The sequence below is a fragment of the Lynx rufus genome, unplaced genomic scaffold (genome assembly GCF_022079265.1).
Source record: "Lynx rufus isolate CCGP_SWC_20201006 ecotype Redwood Valley unplaced genomic scaffold, mLynRuf1.p SCAF_2, whole genome shotgun sequence".
NCBI lineage: Eukaryota > Metazoa > Chordata > Mammalia > Carnivora > Felidae > Lynx > Lynx rufus.
Window position 1 is genome coordinate 206,344,939 of NW_025814834.1, and position 20,073 is coordinate 206,365,011.

At 39.2% G+C, this 20,073-nt stretch overlaps 1 protein-coding gene across 1 annotated transcript in view; it reads right to left on the reverse strand.

The window, feature by feature from the left end:
- CDC42 (cell division cycle 42) overlaps positions 1–20,073 on the reverse strand; it is a 53,184-nt gene that overhangs the window by 4,666 nt on the left and 28,445 nt on the right. The window contains exons 2-5 of the mRNA XM_047082638.1: positions 16,691–16,845; positions 14,289–14,361; positions 2,096–2,205; positions 1,774–1,971 (exon numbers count right to left, since the gene is read on the reverse strand). Coding sequence (XP_046938594.1) covers positions 1,774–1,971; positions 2,096–2,205; positions 14,289–14,361; positions 16,691–16,795 — 486 coding nt within the window. The 5' untranslated portion in view covers positions 16,796–16,845. The remainder of the gene's footprint in view (positions 1–1,773; positions 1,972–2,095; positions 2,206–14,288; positions 14,362–16,690; positions 16,846–20,073) is intronic.

Consider the following 20,073-nt stretch of genomic DNA (forward strand, 5'->3'; position numbering starts at 1 on the left):
CTAAGACCTTTTCAAATTCCTACTGTCTGCAGACTTATTATATAAACTTGTTCATAGTGTAAAAAATCTTAGATGGAAGCATCCAATTCTTTAAAATAAACTTCACCAGTGACCTAGAGTGGAGTCCACATGGTCTATTTACCTCCATTTCTCCCCAAAAGCAACCCATATTTAGAGAACAGGGGAATGCAAATGATGCATATAGAGTTAGTTATAACCTGACACACATGTTCCACATAGATCCTTGCCCAACACACACACACACACACACACACACACACACACACACACACACACACACTTTTCTGATGGTATCAAAACACAGAAGCATCAGGCTTTTTTTGTTTTTTAAATTTCAGTCGGTGCTACATGTGTGAGGGAAGGTAAAATCTTCTGACTTTAAAAGAACTGAACCGCCAACGAAAACTGGGTTTGGGAGAATGATTTTTGACCTTGAAACTATCCTGTGGAACATCCAGCTAAGCGTAACAATTTTATCTTTAAATATCCAAACTAGCACTGAATTGGAGATTATTAAATTATGTCCAGGCCATCCATACTAAATGCCTAAGTACATGCATAATAAGCAATTCTATAGGTCATTTGCCTCAGTTACAGAGTGCTTTTTTAAAAACTTGACAGAAAGTGCAATCACCTACAAATGTAAGCATGATAAACGTAACTGGACTTAACGTAATTACAATAAACCTCTTCAGCCCTGCCCTATTTTAATGAGACACATCTGCCCCCTGTTCCGATGTCAAAGCACCAGCACCACCAGAATTTAAGAGTTCTGTGCTATCTCTGGAACCTCTCCCTCTGCCTCCAGAACAGTACTCAGAAGGGACGGCTGGTCAGGCACACCTCGAAGCGCACAGGCCAGTCTCAACTCTCACTCTAAATATTCTAGCACCACTCCCCACCCTCAGAATCTGATGCATCCCATCAAACTAGGAGAGTAGCTCCAGTTAAATTATTCAGACAGGGACAGCAGAGGGACCAAGAGGACCACATGAGGATGGAATGTCTCTAAAAACCTAAGAACAACTAGGGCGCCTGGGTGGCTCAGTTGGTTAAGCGTTTGGCTCTTGGTCTCGACTCAGGTCACGATCTCACGGTTCGCAGGATGGAGCCCCTCATCAGGCTCTGTGCTTGCGGCACAGAGCCTGCTAGGGATTCTCTCTCTCTCTCCTTCTCTCTCTCTCTCTCTGCCTCTTCCCCACTTGTTCTTTCTCTCTCTCTCAAAATCAATAAATAAACTAAACAAAGGCACGGACTCCCTACAACACATGCTTGAAAAATAGCCGAGGCAGCTTTCTCTGACATGAAAGTCTCAATTATTATGATTAATTCCCTATGTCAGTTGAATTACCCCAGAAACTGTAGCGTCAATGGTCAGAATTGACGAGAAAAGATCAAATACATTTAGATAAAAATTTAAGTGTCTGGGGGGAAAAATCATTCATATCCTCTCTTCTAAGTCTGTGCTAACCTGGAACTTGCCCATAAAATTGTTTTAACACAATCCCTGACCACTACAAATGATTCACTACAGTATGGAAGCTCACCAACACAAGAGTTTCACTGAGAGATTAACACTTCTCTCCATAAACACAGAACCTCTAGCAAAAGAACATGCACTGGGAAGCTGGTCCTAATGGGACCTGGGCAGCTTTCGTAAGCACCGCAGACCACTGTTAAAAATAACCCCCAAATCCTAATGCTCAGAAACGACCCAACTGTACACAAACATGGGGATGGCACAGTCCTCACCTGTGTGAGTGCAGAACACTCCACATACTTGACCGCCTTCAGGTCACGGGCCAGCTTTTCAGCAGTCTCTGGAGTGATAGGCTTCTGTTTGTTCTTGGCAAGTTTCTCAATCGTAGAGGGGTCATCTCGGAGATCAATTTGGGTCCCAACAAGCAAGAAAGGAGTCTTTGGACAGTGGTGAGTTATCTCAGGCACCCACTAGAGGAAAGGTATTTTAAAAAATACACCTGCATTAATCCACAAGCCTGTAAAGCTATTCAGGACAACTCAACAGAAGTTCTGTGACCACCTTTTTCAGGGCAAGAAAATCTGACCAACTCACCTTCTCCTTCACATTTTCAAATGAGGATGGAGAGACCACTGAAAAACAGACTAGAAATACATCTGTTTGTGGATAACTCAGCGGTCGTAATCTGTCATAATCCTCTTGCCCTGGGTGGGGGAAATTGGAGAAGTCAGCAAATGAATCTTGGTGTCCTCATAATTTCAAAATCACAAGTCGGTCAAAAGATTAAGCATGCGGCTAACAGTACACTGACCATTACTGAGAAAGCAACTTACTGATCTAATAAAATGTATGGTTTTTGTAAAATAATATTTGATGAACATTCTTACTCAGCTAATTCTATTTAATATTTCAAGCCCTGAGAACAACAATGAATTCATTATACATTAGGTGTGTTTATTACCAATCTGTAGTTTTCAGTCTATGAGTCCATTAGCAACCCAACAACGATGTAATAAAAAAAAAAAAAAAAAACTGTTGCTACAGAAATGGTTAAAATCAATCCTACTCAAATCTGGTTAAGAAATAATCACATTGAGGGGCGCCTGGGTGGCTCAGTCGGTTAAGCGTCCAACTCTTGGTTTCGGCTCTGGGCATGATCTCATGTTTTGTGGGTTCAAGCCCTGTGTCAGGCTCCGTGCTGACAGTGCGGAGCCTACTTGGGATTCTCTCTCTCCCTCTCTCTCTCTCTCTCTGCCCATCCCCCACTCGCTCGCTCGCTCTCTCTCTCTCTCTCGAAATGAATAAACTTAAAAAAAAAGAAAAAAGAAAAAGAATCACAGTGAAACCATCTAAGGAAACAAAAATCTCAGTGAAACCCAGAAGACAAAATTCACTGTCCATCATGATTACCAAAGCACGCTCACAGGCTTAGTTAACGTGTAAGACCATCATGTGAAACTAAGAACACCCAGAAAAGATAACTCAGCAAGAATCAGTGAAGGCAAAATCTGCATGAGAAAAATCCAGTTGAAAAGAGAATATTTTTATGGTCTTAATCACTGCTGATAAACTGCAAGGGGAAAAAGAGAACTATCTTGTGAAGAAACTGGACATCACCTTGACTGAGTCATTAAAATTACCAACACCAATGAGTAGCAGATGAACACTGTGTGCCCCTAGATGTAGATCCTGAGAAAGACACATCACGAATGGACTATTCCAACCAAAACTGCATAATCTGAACCTAATCATGAGGAAACACAGACCAAACTCAAAAGTGAGGAACATTTTATAAGGGGAGGAGAGAGAGGGATGGGCCTGTATTCTATAAAAATAATGCCATTAAAGACCAAAAAGGCTGAAGAACTGATCCAAATTAAGAAACGAAAAAGACATGACAACTAAATGCAATACATGATCCATTACTGAAAGCAAAAAACACTGGACTCAGCTCAACTAACAAAGTTGGAATATAGATGTTGGATTCAAGTACTGTATCAATGTTAAATTTCCAGGAGCTATTTACTATTATACAAGAATATCTCCGTTCTTAGGAAGTACATACTTATTCAAGACTAAATGGCTATGTGTATGCAACTTACTCTCAAAAAATTCAGGGAAAAACAATTCATGTGCATACTACATTGAAAGAGAACAATAAAGCAAATAGGGCAAAAAGCTAATTGTAAACCTGGTTAAAGGAGGCTCCTGGTACTATTTATACAACTGTTCCGCAGGCTTAAAAATTACTTCTAGATAAAAAGTTTTTAAAAACACCTATACACATTTCCAAAACTGAAGGGAGGGGAGGAGTTGCCAGAGTGGGTTTAATATTCCAATTTCTAAAATGAGCTACAGCAGGGGCATCTGGGTGGCTCAGTGGGTTAAGCGTCCCACTTCGGCTCAGGTCATGATCTCACAGTTCGTGAGTTTGAGCCCCGCATCAGGCTCTGTACTGACAGCTTGGAGCCTGGAGCCTGCTTCGCATTCTGTGTCTCTCTCTCTCTCTCTCTCTCTCTCTGCTCCTTCCCTGTTCACATGCTGTCTCGCTGTCTCTCTCTCTGTCTCTCAAAAATAAATAAGTAAATAAATAAATTTTAAAATGAGCTACAGCAATCCTGTGTTGTTGTTTTAATTTTTTTTTAACGTTTATTTATTTTTGAGAGAGAGACAGAGAATGAGTGCATGAGCAGGGGAGGGGCAGAGAGAGAGGGAGACACAGAATCCGAAGCAGGCTCCAGGCTCTGAACTGCCAGCACAGGGGCACATGGGGCTCGAACCCTCAAGCCATGAGGTCATGACCTAAGCTGAAATCAAAACACTTAACCGACTGGGCCACCCAGGTGCCCCAGCAATCCTGTGTATTAAAAGAACATTTAAGTACTTAGTGGCCAATGAACTTAAAAATGGTTAAAACAATAAATTCTAGGGGCGCCTGGGTGGCGCAGTCGGTTAAGCGTCCGACTTCAGCCAGGTCACGATCTCGCGGTCCGTGAGTTCGAGCCCCGCGTCAGGCCCTGGGCTGATGGCTCGGAGCCTGGAGCCTGTTTCCGATTCTGTGTCTCCCTCTCTCTCTGCCCCTCCCCCATTCATGCTCTGTCTCTCTCTGTCCCAAAAATAAATAAACGTTGAAAAAAAAACTTAAAAAAAAAAAAAAACAATAAATTCTATATTATGGATATTTTACCACAATAAAAACATTTTTAAGGGGAGGGAGGGGGGAAGGAAGTTAAATATTCTGTATGCCAGTAAAAACTTTTTTTTTTTTTTTTTTGCCAGCATTAAGAGAGAAGACAAGAATTTAGGGTAGCTAAAACATAATAAAGATATTACTGCTATTGCCATTTGAGAAAGCAATACACTGTGAGTAGACAATAAAGGTATCTTCAGGACAATACAGAGATTAAATGAAGCTTAAGCAAAAAGGGAAAAGGGAGGAGGTTACAAATAAATAAAATCACCATTAGCATGTCTAATATTTACTGAATACTGACTAACAATTTGCTAGGGTCAGAAGCAAAGGCTTTAAAGGTATGCACTTAGAAGTGTAATTTTCACTTCTTAAATTACAATGTATAATATAAAATTACAGACATAGAAACGCTTTAAAAAGGAAAGAATGGGCTTAAAACAAAATCAGCAAACTCCTTAATTCTATCTAAACTGCCTGAGCTTTAACACTGGCTGGAGCTTTGACACATCGCGTATCAAAGCTCCAATAAAACAACAAAACAAAAAATAAATTTAAAAAATAAGACAAAACAATTAGCCAAGTCTTGTTTAAAAAAAAAAAAAAAAAAAAGTACAGGGGCGCCTGGGTGGCTCAGTCGGTTAAGCATTCAACTTCAGCTCAGGTCATGATCTCGCGGTCCGTGAGTTCGAGCCCCGCGTCGGGCTCTGTGCTGACAGCTCGGAGCCTGGAGCCTGTTTCAGATTCTGTGTCTCCCTCGCTCTCTGCCCCTCCCCCGCTCATGCTCTGTCTCTCTCTGTGTCAAAAATAAACATTAAAAAATAAATAAACAAAAAAGTACAGCTATTCATACACCTTTCCTTAGCTCTATTCCCTATTCAAATGGAATAAATATATTTCAAAAAAATTAAGTCTAGCAAAGACTAAAAACGGCTTCATTTTTAGTCATGCAGCCACTGTAATCAATCCGTGTAAATTCGGATTTAAAAAAAAAAAAAAAAGGTGCGCCTGGGTGGCTCAGTTAAGCATCTGACTCTTGATTTCACCTCAGGTCATGATCTCAGTTTGTGACATCAAGCCCCACATGTGGCTCTGCGCCGACAGTGGGGAGCCCATTTGGAATTCTCTCTCTCCCTCTCTCTCCGCCCCTCCCCTGCTCATGCACACACTCTCACTCTCCCTCTCTCTCAAAATAAATAAACATTAAAAAATATATAGATCCAACTCTATATTCCTGAGCACCAATAAGAGCATCTACATGAATTTCCAATGTGCTACACTACATGTGTTATGTGTAACCAACCTTCTGCTCAGATGGATTGTAACAAATATACCCATTCTTTTTGAATACTGGGTCCAAAGCAGTGTTGGTCAGTCCGTTTATTTGTGGTATGCCTTCAAAGCTACATATCTTTCTTTTCCCTTCCCCAAGAGCAAAAAAAAAAAAAAAAAAAAAAATCAGAAATGAAACTGTCCAATAAACAAAAAGTAGGCTACCTTACCTCTACTTCTCCCACAAGTGCTACAATTAAGGAAACACAATGAATAGGATCCCTTATGATGAGCAAGATCTTTCACTATCCAAGCATCATTTATCCAGCTAAAATGTATCCTGTATCTTCTCAGTATGTCACAAATAACTATAATGCATTCCACAGAGACAAAGTTATCATTCAGCATCCTTTAAGATACACAACATGATCAAGAAAATTTCACTCTTGGGGTGCGCCTGGGGTGGCTCAGTCAGTTGAGCATCCACCTCTGGCTCAGGTCATGAACTTGCAGTTTGTGAGTTCAAGCCCTGCATTGGACTCTGTGCTGACAGCTCAGAGCCTGGAGCCTACTTCGGATTCTGTGTCTCTCTCTCCCTCTGTTCCCCTCTCTCTCCCTCTCTCTCTCTCGCTCTCAAAAATAAAGATCAAAAAAAATTTTTTAAAGAAAATTTCACTCTATGTGTAAGTCAGGTTCTGACTAGAAGTCTTAAATTATACCTACTCTAACACCACACCAGCTCACTGCTTAATTTCCAACACTTGCCAAAAAGCAGGGATACATCTCACATGGATTGCTGATCTTTCTCTTGCTTAGAATCTCCTATTAAAATTTTAAATTCAAGAGAAATTAACTCGGTTTGCACTGAAGATTCTGACCTATATGAAAGTCTGAAAGAATCTCATGGTATGAAAAATAAGAATTTACTGCCAAAAGCAACATTTTTAGAGAGCTCCAGCAGGACACTATCAACACAAGAAAGCAAATTAAACATTTCACAGTATTCACCACTACAGATTCAAACCTCAACATTTTTTTCTCCAACTGATTTTTCAAAATTTAATGATATTTAATGATCCTGCCTCATCTGTGACATGGGGCCCATTCCTAAATAATTTTTTTTTTCATTCTGAAAACATCAATTTTTTATTTGTGTACATCTTCAATTTCACATCATAAAAAAACAGTATGAATAGAATGTTATATTCTATACTTTAATAATTTTAGAACATCTGCTGGAAAACAAAAAAAATCTGAAAATAAATGGGGACACCCTGGAACCTGAGATTCCTACCATTTTATGTACATCATCTGCAAAAATCTAGACTATTGCATGTTAATGCAAAATTTACTAAAAACTCAAATTTTAGTCAAAACGGCCCTCCGAAGATTCCATAATGGCACTAAACTAGAGACTGAGAAGTCTATACAAATCTCTGTGGAGAGCACAGTCTTCCTGCTGATGTAATTAATCAGTAAGTGCAGAAAGCTTTCAGATACTAGAAAATGCCTCAATGAAAGAAAGGAGTTTGTTTATATATTTTTTTAAGTTTATTTATTTATTTTGAGAGAGAACGCATGCACACAGGAGAGAGGCAGAGAGAGAGGGAGACAGAATCCCAAGCAGGCTCCACCACTGTGAGCGCAGAGCCTGATTCAGGGCTCAAACTCATGAACCGTGAGATCATGACCTGAGCCGAAATCAAAAGTCAGACACTTAACCGACTGAGCCACCCAGGCGCCCTAGAAAGGAGTTTATTTAAAAACAAAACAAAACAAAAACACAGAATCAGCTAAACCAGATCAAACTACTCTGACTTGTTCTGAGTATTATTCATCTGCTAAACAAAGAGAAAAATATTAGCTCTGCGCCAAAAACATCCAAGTCACTATTCTGATTTTTTTAATATACAAAGTGTATGAACCATAAATACACAGCTCCTGAGTTTACATGTATATGTATACACTTTTTAAGTATTTTTTTAATGTTCACTTATTGAGAGGGGGAGAGAGAGAGAGAGAGAGAGAGAGAGCGCGCGCGCACGAGCAGGGGAGGGGCAGAGAGAGAGAAAGAGACACAGCATCCAAAGCAGGCTCCAGGCTCTGGGGTGTCAGCACAGAACCCAACGCGGGGCTCGAACTCATGAACCGTGAGATCACGGCCTGAGCTGAAGTCGGATGCTTAACCACCTGAGCCACCCAGGTGCCCCTACACTTTTTAAAATTGATTATTTATCATTCAGTCTCACAGAACCTCTAAGAGGAAACTAATTTAAACATTTTACATTTCAAGGTAATTAAGATCCAGTCAAGAAACTTGCCAGCTGTCTAGCTAACTGCTCTATCTAGCATCAAAGCCCAAGCTTTCTCTTTTTCATGGTAATGCCTGAAATGACTAATAGAATTACAACGATTAACGTTCAAAAGTGAAGAGATCTTCCCTGAAAACTGAACCTAAGAAAACAATTATAAACATTGTATATAAAAATAAAATAAATGGGGATGTGGAAAAACAATGTAAAATTTAATGTAAAGATAAACAAATCAAACTGACAAAGGAATTCCAGATAACATAAGCACACTAAAGAGGGGCAGGGTACAAATCCAAGTAGCTTCTGAACAGAAAACTTTGTCTGCTATCAGAATAAGAAAAAAAGAACTGCAAGCAAATCCTGAACACTTGTTTTCCACAGTGGTGTGGTATATAGCAAGTCTGAAACTATTTTATGTGTAGTTTAGGACTGAAGATGACAAAACATACTGAAACCCTTTCTAGGAACCAAGCTTCGGACTACAGAAGGAAAGGAGAGGAAAACAGGGAACTGGGGAAGGCCAAGAGGACTCCTAGAGTCAGTCTGAACTGAGGGTGTCACCAAAAACTCATCATCCAGATGCGATACGCTGCTGTTTTCCCCCAGCGGACGACCGATTCTCAGGACCAGATTCTGCACCGAGTCACATCTGCGTGCGCCGTCTCCTCTCTGGCCAGACCTCCACAGCAAGGAACACACTTAGGCTACCACTTTGCAACCACCGTAGGAAAAACTGGTTCTGGCAAGAATTGTCAATGATTATTAAATCTAGAGAGAGGCTCTTTAATAAGACCAGAATATTCACATGGTTTTCAAGTGTCTTCTCACCAATTACCAACTACAAAAAGAAAAATTCTAAACATATGGTAGAAAAACTGGACACCTTGACCAAATGATCAGAATTACTTTTAACAAAAAAGTAATACTTTAGGACAGACACAACATCACTCATTTGGTATTCCAACCAAAAATACATATTCTGAATCCACTCGTAAGGAAATGGGCAAACTCAAACTGAGAAACATTATATAAAAGAACCGGCCTGTTTCCTTAAAAAATGCCGATGGCGTGAAGGGCTGAAGTTCCATACTAAAGGGTACTAAAGAAAGTAACCACTACATGCAATATATGATGCTAGATCAGAACGTGCTATAAGGCCATTATTAGGCATTGACTTTATTAAAATTTTAAATGTTATATAGAATGTTACATTTCCTGAATTTGGTAAGTATACCATAAGAGAATATCCTTGCTCTTAAGAAATACGTACACTGAAGCATTGAAAAGCAAAAGGGCATGATGTATGCCACCTACTCTCAAATGGCTTAGAAATAAAAACAAGGGGCGCCTGGGTGGCTCAGCCGGTTAAACATCCGACTTCACTCGGTCATGATCTCATGGTTCATGAGTTTGAGTCCCTTGTCACGTTCTGTGCTGAAAGCTCAGAACCCGGAGCCTGCTTCAGATTCTGTGTATCCCTTTCTCTCTGCTCCTCTCCCGCTCATGCTCTATCTCTCTCAAAAATAAATAAACATAAAAAAAAAAAAGAAAGAAAAACATTATTCATAGAGGGAGAGAAAGTCACAAATCATTAAGAACTGCTGAAACTGGTAAAGGTGTTTTTGCTACTAGCAACTTTTCTGTAAGTCTAAAATTGAATTAGGAAAAAAGTGACAAAGAAGAATGGGTGTCAAAATACAAAAATGTTTGACCAGGAAAAGGCCTTAATATAAAATACCGCAAATGGATCGCAAACATAACAGAGAAACTAAACTGTGCTGTGATCTGCCACACAACAGACTACTGTGTCACCGTGAGGACTATGACATACAAGTACAACATTGAGAGATGTCACCATATTGTTGTAAGAGAAAAAGGAAGGTACAGAGAGGGAGAAAAAAATAATAGTATCCCTTTTCCTTACGTATAAATACAATGACTATGTAGGAAGAGCTCTGCTTAGGACATACACTAAGACGTGACTGTCTCTGAATACAGATGCTTTTTCATTTTCTCCTTTTGTTTGTCTTTATTTTTATTATTTTTTCCTATAATAAGTAAAACCTGCATCTTTGTAATAAAGAGTAAAATGTTAAATGCTGACACAGAAAGGAAATGACAGTGGGTGAGGATTATTCAACATGGGAAGGAGCATATGATATAAACACGTTAAGTAAAAAAAAGCTAAATATAGAACAAAATACACAACAGTACAACATGTGAAGAAAAAACAGGAGAAAACAACTGTGAGGGGAACTCATAAACAAGAATTTAGTGTTGTAACCACAGAGACAGAAATAAAAGCTGTGAGACAGAGAGAGAGAGCTCTGTCTCTTATCTATTTTTTTTTTTAAAGTAAGGCTCTACCCCAACCTGAGGCTTGAACTCACGACCCCGAGATCAAGAGTCACGTGCTCCACCAACTAAGCTAGCCAGGCGTCCCCCTATCTCTAACCTCAGATGGTATTAAATATATCTGTAAGAGGTGCACCCCAGTACCTCCCAAGCCCCTTATACATCACCCATTAGCTTTGTTTACAGACTCTGTATGAGAACTACAGTTCTCCTTTGTCACTTTTTGTTTCACACTTAGAGAATTGTAGCCAGAGGTGAGATAGGAATGCTATTAAAAAAACTGAGAACAGGGGCGCCTGGGTGGCTCAGTAGGTTAAGCGACCAACTTCGGCTCAGGTCATGATCTCGCGGTCCATGAGTTCGAGCCCCGCGTCGGGCTCTGTGCTGACAACTCAGAGCCTGGAGCCTGTTTCATATTCTGTGTCTCCCTCTCTCTGACCCTCCCCTGTTCATGCTCTGTCTCTCTGTGTCTCAAAAAAATAAATAAACATTAAAAAAAATTTTTTTTAATAAAAAAAATTTTTAAAAATTGAGAACAAAATGACCAAAAGTCAGCAGATTAAACGTAATCGAACAGTTAAAGGAAGTCAAAGGGCATCTCATGGTGATCAAAACTTTAGAAGAAAGAAAACTAAGCTAATGGCATGACTAGAATCAGGAACAGGGACTCTAAGATTAAGGCCTCTGCAGAAGAATAGCAAGTCTCCTCTTAAGTGTGTCAAAGACAGAGACTCATTGTGGATGCCTACAACCCCAAGTCTCCAATGTCTGCCCAAACTGCCCAAACACACACACACACACACACACACACACACACACACACACACACACTCACTCTCTCTCTCTCTCTCTCTCTCTCTCTCTCTCCCCCTCCCTCCCTCCCTCCAGCTTAAAGTGACCTTAACAGTGAAGATGGAAACCCACAACTTGCCTGGGATGGTAAAAATCATTTCCTTAGTGAATTTTTTTTTAACCCCCAGAAAGACTCAGAATCTAATATAAAGATGAAATAAGTCAAATACTATTATTGTTAATTTTCAGTTACATTTAGGAATAATCTATATTTAACACCCAGTGCCTACAGTATGTAAAATAATCTGCCATATTAAAGGACATGATAGGACACCTGGGTGGCTCACTCGGTTAAGTGTCCGACTCTGGATCTCAACTCAGGTCTTGATCTCAGGGTTGTGAGTTCAAGCCCCGTGCCGGGTTCCATGCTGGACATGCAGCCTAATTAAAAATAAAGAAAGAACATGATAGATTTGTTCTCTGATTCCTGTTTAAAGTGTATAATTGGTCTATAACTGGTCTTAACCTTGGGATTTTTTGGTTGAAAAATGTTGTTTATAAGGTTATAAATAATGCTGTTTATGGGATGCCTGAGTGGCTCAGTCTGTTAAGCGTCTGACTCTTGATTTCAGCTCAGGTCATGATCTCACAATCATGAGATCAAGCCTCACATGGCTTAAAGATTCTCTTTCCCTGTCCCCCTGTCCCTCCCCCACAGGCATGTGCATGCTCCCTGAGAGAAAGAGAGAGAGAGAGAGAGAGAGAGAGAGAGAGAGAGAGAGAGAGAGAAAGGAAGGAAGGAAGGGAGGGAGGGAGGGAGGGAGGGAGGGAGGGAGGGAAGGAAGGAGGGAGGGAGGGAGGGAGGGCAAGTGAGCTGTGATAAGCTAAAACATAAATACAGGAAATCACGAGTTATCAGGTTTATTGAAGTTATGTATGTAAAAACTTGGGAATGTTTCACTTGTCAGGTCAGGCAAATTAAACTGATTAAAAGATAGCTTAAAACTGGAACCCAAACATCCATCAACTTGTAAATTGATAACCAAATTGTGCTATATTCACAATATGGATACTACTCAGCCAATTAAAAAAAAAATTGATATAGATGAACCTCAAAAACATTATGCTAAGCAAAGAAGTCAAACACAAAAGACTACATATTACCCGAGTGACAGAAAGCAGATCTGTGGCTGCCTGGGGCCAGATCAAGAGGGGACTGACTGTTACAGAGCATAAGGAAATTTTGTAGGTGATGGACCTTGATTATGGTGGAGGTTACATAACTATACAGTCAGCAAAATTAATCAAACACTTAAAGTGACTGAATTCTATTGTATTATACTTCACTAAAGGTAAAAACAAAAAAAATACTGATCTGAAATTTGAAAATAAAATTTTAAACTAATTTTCAACCCCAAGGAGCCAAAAATTATCATTTTTCTGCATGCATATTGCCACCAACGGCAATATAAACAGAAAATTTCCTCACCTATCATGAGATATGGGTCATTATTTTATTTTTTCTATTATTTCCAAGTTTCCTCCAGTATACCATTACTCATACAATTTTTAATTTGTAAACATTTTAAAGGTCTAAAACACCACAGAAAGCCACTGATCTCGAAACTGAACTGCTTACTACGGTGTCTCCATTTCACCCTCCCAACTAAATCTAGACGTCCCTCAAAGTGAGCAGTACAAGACACTCCTTAAGAGCAGTAGGTCAGCGGGCAGGCAGGGAGAGCGTAACTCAAAAAGCGAAGCACCGAGGGGCGCCTGGGTGGCTCAGTCTGTTAAGTGTCTGCCTTAGGCTCAGGACATGATCTCACAGTTCCTGGGTTCGAGCCCCACATCGGGCTCTCTGCTGCCCACACAAAGCCCGCTTCGGATCCTCTGTCCCCTTCCCTGTCTGCCCCTCCCCCGCTCGCGCACATGCTCTTTCTCTCAAAAATAAATAATTAAAACTTAAAAAAAAAAAAAAAAAAGCAAAGCACTCAGAATTCCTAAATATAAGAAGGTTACCTTTCTGAAATTTCTCTTTGGCTAACTAAGCTGATAACAACAGAGACTACAGAGACAGAAGTCAGAAATTAAGATGTGCAGCTACTGTTGAAACAAAGAGGAAACAGGAGCTCCTGTGTGGCTCAGTTGGTTAAGCATCTGATTCTTGATTTGGCTCAGGTCATGATCTCACAGTTTGTGAGATCGAGCCCTACATGAGGCTCCAAGCTGAGCGTGGAGCCTGCTTGGGATTCTTTCTCTCTCCCTCTCTCTCTGCCCCTGGCCTGCTTGTGCTCTCCCAAAATAAACACATAAACGTAAAAAAAATAAAATAAAATTAAATTAAATTAAATTAAAATAATAATTTAAAAAAAGAATAACACTGAGGAATTGGGTATACTAAAGAAAGAAAGCAATTTATTCCTTTAATTTAAAAAGCTAACCACGTCAATATCGTGAGCTACATATTGGCTCAACTTCAAAGTATTTTCAGATACAGTAAACAATAACAAGCTATCTCTATAAGAAGCTATCTTATCTGCATATTATACAGACAAAAATCCTAAATATGCCTTCAAATTTCAGAGGCTGATAATACAGCTTGCCTAATGTACCCTGCTCTTGCCCTACTCTCTCTCTCCACACCATCCACCCAGGGAACTCCAAACTCCTATTTGCCATTCCAGGTCTGGGACAGTCCCTTGAATCAAGCATCAACCATCACAATATTCAATCCTGCTAACTATTAACAAAAGGCAAGTGGTTTGCTAATAAGCTAGTTTCCAAAAATGTCCACCAAAAAAGATAGACAACCAGCAACCGTTAATAGTTACAGACCAAAACATAAAAGACATTAAGTTTTCACCTGCAGTATCAAAAAGTCCAAGAGTATATGGCTCTCCACCAATCATAACTGTGACTGCATAGTTGTCAAAAACCTAAAAACACAAAAATACAACATTGTTAGTATGCAAGAGGATGGTCAAAACGGGACAGGACAACTCTTAAGTAAAGGCAGTATTTCCTTCCTGAGACTTCCCCTTCTCTTAGTCTATATGATTCTTAGGTAACCAATCTTGCCAACCAAACCCTTGCATGAACTAAATGGTTCTTGGAAAAAGTGACGGGATGTACTCTGGGATGTCTACTCTACCCCAGTAGCCTGGATTAAAAGTCACAGGAAGGCTAGAGGTGTCATAAAAACAGAGTCCTCTAGCTATACAAAACGATCCTGTTCAATTTGCAATTTTTGAGACAGTAAGTTTATAGTTTACCTTAATGTTTACTCTGATTTCTAAGAAATTAATTCTTATAGACTATTTCATTTTGATCTAGAATTTAAATATCCTAGATCCATGATAATCTTTTTTCCTCTCAGGGTTTAAGACAAGAAGCACGTTGTTGTAAATAAGCCCATTAGAGAGAAATAAAGGTTCCCTCAAGGTCAAGGAAAATGTCCAAGAAAGGGCTAGCAGATTATTTGTTGAGACTTCATGAATAAAACTTATGTTACTGGGTACAAACCACATGACCTAAGAGATCTTCTGTGACTAGATGTTTTTATTTGCAAACAGACTGTACAACCCATGACAAACTCCGTATATACTAATATTGGTTGTACTAAATTATCTGTGAAAATGGGAGGTAATAGTGATAAATGGGAAAAGACCCAACACTAATTCATGGATTCCTCTGAATTGACAAATAAAAATCAATCTTTCCAATTAGAAGGATGTTACATTTTCAGATCACCCCTTCTTTTCTAACTCTTAACTTTCCAGTTCATGTTTGAATGGATTGTTGAAATGTAAAAAGGAGTGGAAGCAAGGGCATGGGGGAGGTGGTAGTTAAAGGAAAGTTGGTTCTTGATAACAAGAACTAGGAAATATAATGAATGTGGTTAAGCTCTCCAACAACACAAGTTATTTTTCTTAAGTCATACCTAACTCTCTTCCAGAGATCCAGAAACTCATATATATGAAAGCCCCTCTTAAATAGAACACTTCATGACCAAAGTCATAACAGACTCAGAAACTGTGTTTACAAGAAAATAACTTTAATGGACACTGAAACACCAAAATTCTGATAGCTGCCCTCATTCTGAAACAAGATGTATGTATCTCTGAAAGTCCCCTAAAAGTCTCCCTCAATCTCAGAATTTCTTTTACTTACCATGTCCCCAAATGGGCCAACCCCAAAGTATGATTTTTGTATTTAATTATACCTTCAAATTCTCCCATTCCAAGAAACCTAACATTTCTTCCTACAGCCTTGACCTACCTCAATCATTGTGTCTACCTCGGGACATTACAGATTGTCAATTCTATTAAACATAATTACCAAAACTTTAACCTGTATTCATTCACCCTCTTAACAATGCTCATGTCTCTCAAGATTAACCTGAAGTATTCAGACATTTTCTTCCCTTTTACTTCCAAACAAATCCCGTATTAATCATGCATAGGTTCTTTATAACCCCTAAAATAGCTCACTTAACAGAGGTGGTCACTGCCAAGCCAGGCCAACCCTCGCTCACCCCCACCACTGAAGGAAAATCTGTGTTTAACATAATTATACCACTGGGTTGGGTCACCCAACCTGGGACAAACACTGGATCCCCAAACACATTCTTTCACAAGTATTACTCTAACTCTTCTCTCTCACGTCATGATCTTTATTATTCCCATTTTCCCTCTACTCTTCTAAGGAGCTGATAAAAAACATTTGTGGGAGAGGACCCCAAAGGCTTCTGTTAATGTCCTCATAACCAAAACAGTTCTCTGCCCTTAAATACCAGTTTGCAGCTCCATTATTGCTAAGCCAACAGCTCCGTGAGATTCTCTTCTGTCCTCTAAGGAGAGTAAGTGGAGACACATACTACTTTCTCTGAAGTTACAAGACCCCAAAAAGCATCCCAGAAGACCTCCAAGCACTGACTACTCATTGGCCAAGTTATCAAAAAGAAAGTCACTTCATTCCAAGATACAGAGCATACTTCCCCAAACTGAGACCACCGCTCTTTAGAATCTTGTCTATTGGAGTTTTGCCTCCCAGAACTTCTTGCACACCCCTGTGTCACCTTTTCAGCATTTTCACTGATTTTTTCACCTATTAATTTTAAAGTGTATATAACATATCCATCAGAAGATCTTTAAAAACAGGACACAAAGGCAGACAACAGAGAAATCTTGAGTACACACACAGTTTTCAAAAGATATCAAAAGAGAACGTATTTCACCAACAGATGATGGAAGCCTTTATACTTACAGTCGGTACATACTCCGATGGAAATTTATTTGTTGTGTAGGATATCAGGAGACAGGTTTTACCAACGGCACCATCGCCCACAACAACACACTTAATTGTCTGCATTGCTGAAACAGTTTCGTATCCACTTTAAATATTTCAAATTCAATGATGACCTACAAAAAAGAAGAAAAATATTTGTTTCATTTGTAGTTGTGTATTTTTTTTTTCTTCAACTAGCAACAGGTTTGCTCATTCGGAGCAAGAACAGAACCAGCACCCCAACTGCTATGGCCGAAAGAGCCTAAAAAGAGAAACAGTGACTAGCTCAAAATCACAGTAATAAGTAAGAGTCAAATTTCTAAGTCTCTGATCCCTTTGTTTTCCATATAAGTGGGGTTTTTTTTAAATCCAAAGTAGTGTAAAGAGTAGCATATTTATTTCTATAATGAAAGAGAAGAGGCTATTTCAGAATGAGTCCCACATAGAGTGTGCCAACAAGTGTGATTGTGTGAAATTTTTCCTTCAGTTGTATGTGCACACAAATGCACGTACATGTGTGTGCATAAACATGGTATGTGCCAGACTGCAATAGGAAATCACTGCTTTAAAGAATGGTCCGTTTATCCAACCTTAGAGCTGTAACCAACAAGCTACAGAGTATCACCACCAACCCCTTGTAAAAGAAGAGTAGAACGAGGAACTGAACAAAGATCAGGATGATCCCCGGTCTCAGCACGTATTTTAACACCAGGTGGCCTAGTTACTAATTCAATATTCATGGCATGAAGAGGCCAAAACCTACACTTTTATAATGAAGAGTCCGATCACTCTACAGAATACTGACTTATAAACAGATATAATTACTTTAGCTTCTCTTACTGTAGTCCTAAGAAGCTATCGATTACAAAAGTACCAAAGATTTATATTTCATCAATTCCAAGATGCTTGTTTTCACATTTAAACATCTCTAAAATCAGAACATGTCTTTACTGAAAGTTTCTTAAAATCACTGCCAGTCATTTTTTTCCCCACATTTTGACATCTAAGAAATTAGGATAAATGACATCTTAGAGTCAATGAAAACTTCTAAGTCTTTCTGGGAGAATAAGAAAGAAACTTCATGCCCTGTATACCTACATTTTAAGACAAAGTCCTATTTCAATTATAATCCTGAAGGGGATGCAATTTCTTGTTGGCTAGAGGTGCCACCTTACTAAACACAAAAACGTCAGAACCATCTAACTCTGGGTTGGATGCCATGCCTATGCAGTAAGCATCACAACTCTTGATCATGAGTTACAAATGCCTGTTAACATCTCTGTATACAAGGAGTAACTTACAGGAAATATACACTCTCCCATTCCTCATCAAAATCTTCCTGATTATATTTATCTTTATTTAACCTCCTTTTATCTTGTTCCTTCTCTTTTCCCTATAATGCACTAAAGCAGTCATACTAGTACAGCATTACTAGTTAAAGATCTTAATCCCTAAACTAAATCAAGATTTATCAAAATAATCAAGCACATGGGAGTACTAATTACAGAGAATTACTCCTAAAGAATGTCTTTTACATAAAGCAGAGGAAATAGAAACAGCTATCATCTTATGGTTCCTGAATCCACCTCTGAAAAAAAGAATAATGTTCTGCTAAAAAAATAAGGTCTTCTATAGAATTTCTTTTCAATTGACAGTGAAGGAAAGGTAAGCAGAGAGTTCTGTTCACTCTACAGACTATTTTCCAGGTGCCTACAAATATATTTCAAGTTCAGTTCTCAAATACCTTCTATTTCTCTTGACCATTATTACTGGGTGATCTTTTTTTTTGAGAGAGAGAGAGAGAGAGAGAGAGAGAGAGTGTGTGTGTATTTGCATGCATGCACAAGCAGGGGGAAGGACAGAAAAGACAGGGAGAGAGACTCCCAAGCAGGCTCCATGCTCAACGTGGGGCTGGATCCCAAGACCTGAGCAGAAATCAGATGCTCAACCACTAGGCCACCCAGGTGCCCTCAGGAGATTTTTTTTTTTTTAATGTAGAGTTTAATCATAAACACTGGCAGAAAGTAATATTTGACCACTGTGGCAGAGACTTCTAGTGGTCTGCCAATTCTTCCTTTCTTCTTTAGTAATAGAATTTTTAATTAAGCACATGGTCTCCAGTAAAAAGACTACACTTCCTCAATTCCTTTGCAGCTCGAAGTGACCACTGTGATTAATGGGAGTGGAAATGACTGATGAATGCAACTTTTGAGACTAGCCCTAATACCAAGGGGCAGTCTCCCTGTTGCAGCCTGCACGCTAGAATGCAGACATGATAATAAGGGCTGAAGCAGCCACGACGAACCACAAGACACAACTGAGATGTTAAGGATGAGTAACAAAATAGGAAGGGTCAGCCCTGGATTGCCTCCAGGACTTTTACACAAGAAAGGAAGAAACTTCTCTTTCATTAAGTCCCTAGTATTTTGAATTTCTCTGTGACAGCAGCAGAACCGATATCCTAATTACTATATTTCACAGACTCTAAGAAGCCAATGATTTTTAAGTACATCCTAAATTTAGAGGCGTTAAATGTGGGAGAAAATGTCTCAGAATCACTAATTTAGTAATATCTAGATTTATCAAGTAACTTTACAGTAAAGCTGACCACTTTTGAGACTTTGTCTCAAAAACATCTAAGAAAACTGCGGTTTTCTTAGTAAATTTTAATTTTAATTGTGGTTGAAATCAAATGAATTGTCATCCCTAAATATGAAGCTCCTCATCTTCATTCAATAGCTGGCATTCTCTTTTAAGACTTAAAACCCATACTAACAAGCAAATACAAAATCAACAGGCCATTTATACGCTTGAAACTTCTAGTGGAAGTTTCTTGAAGTTTTCATTAAGATTCCCTAGGGAGGGGCACTCAGCTGAGCATCATTATCTCGGTTCATGAGTCTGAGCCCCACCACAGGGGTCGCTGGTGTCCACGCAGAGCCCGCTTTGGACCCTGATCTCCCTTCTCTCTCTCTCTGCCCCTCCCCAACTTGCACACACAAACCCCCTCTCTCAAAAATATACATTCTTACATATATACATACATAAATTTCCCAGGGAATAAGAAAGAAGAAAGTGAGAACAAGAAGTTCCCATGATTAGAGCCATGAATATGACTGCCACATGAGCTAAATCACAACTATCACAAGCTGCGACGGAGAAGGTCGCAGCTGGTCTAAAACATTCCAAAGGAAAGAAGAGCTTTCATTAGTAACTGTATTTAAAAAGAATTTAAATCTGATCTGCACTGAATTGCTTTTTTGTACTATATTAACTATTTTCACAGCAGCCCATCACAAATAGATTACACAATAGATTGGTTCTTTCTATGGCAACCTATTAAATGCAGCACCTTTCTCTGA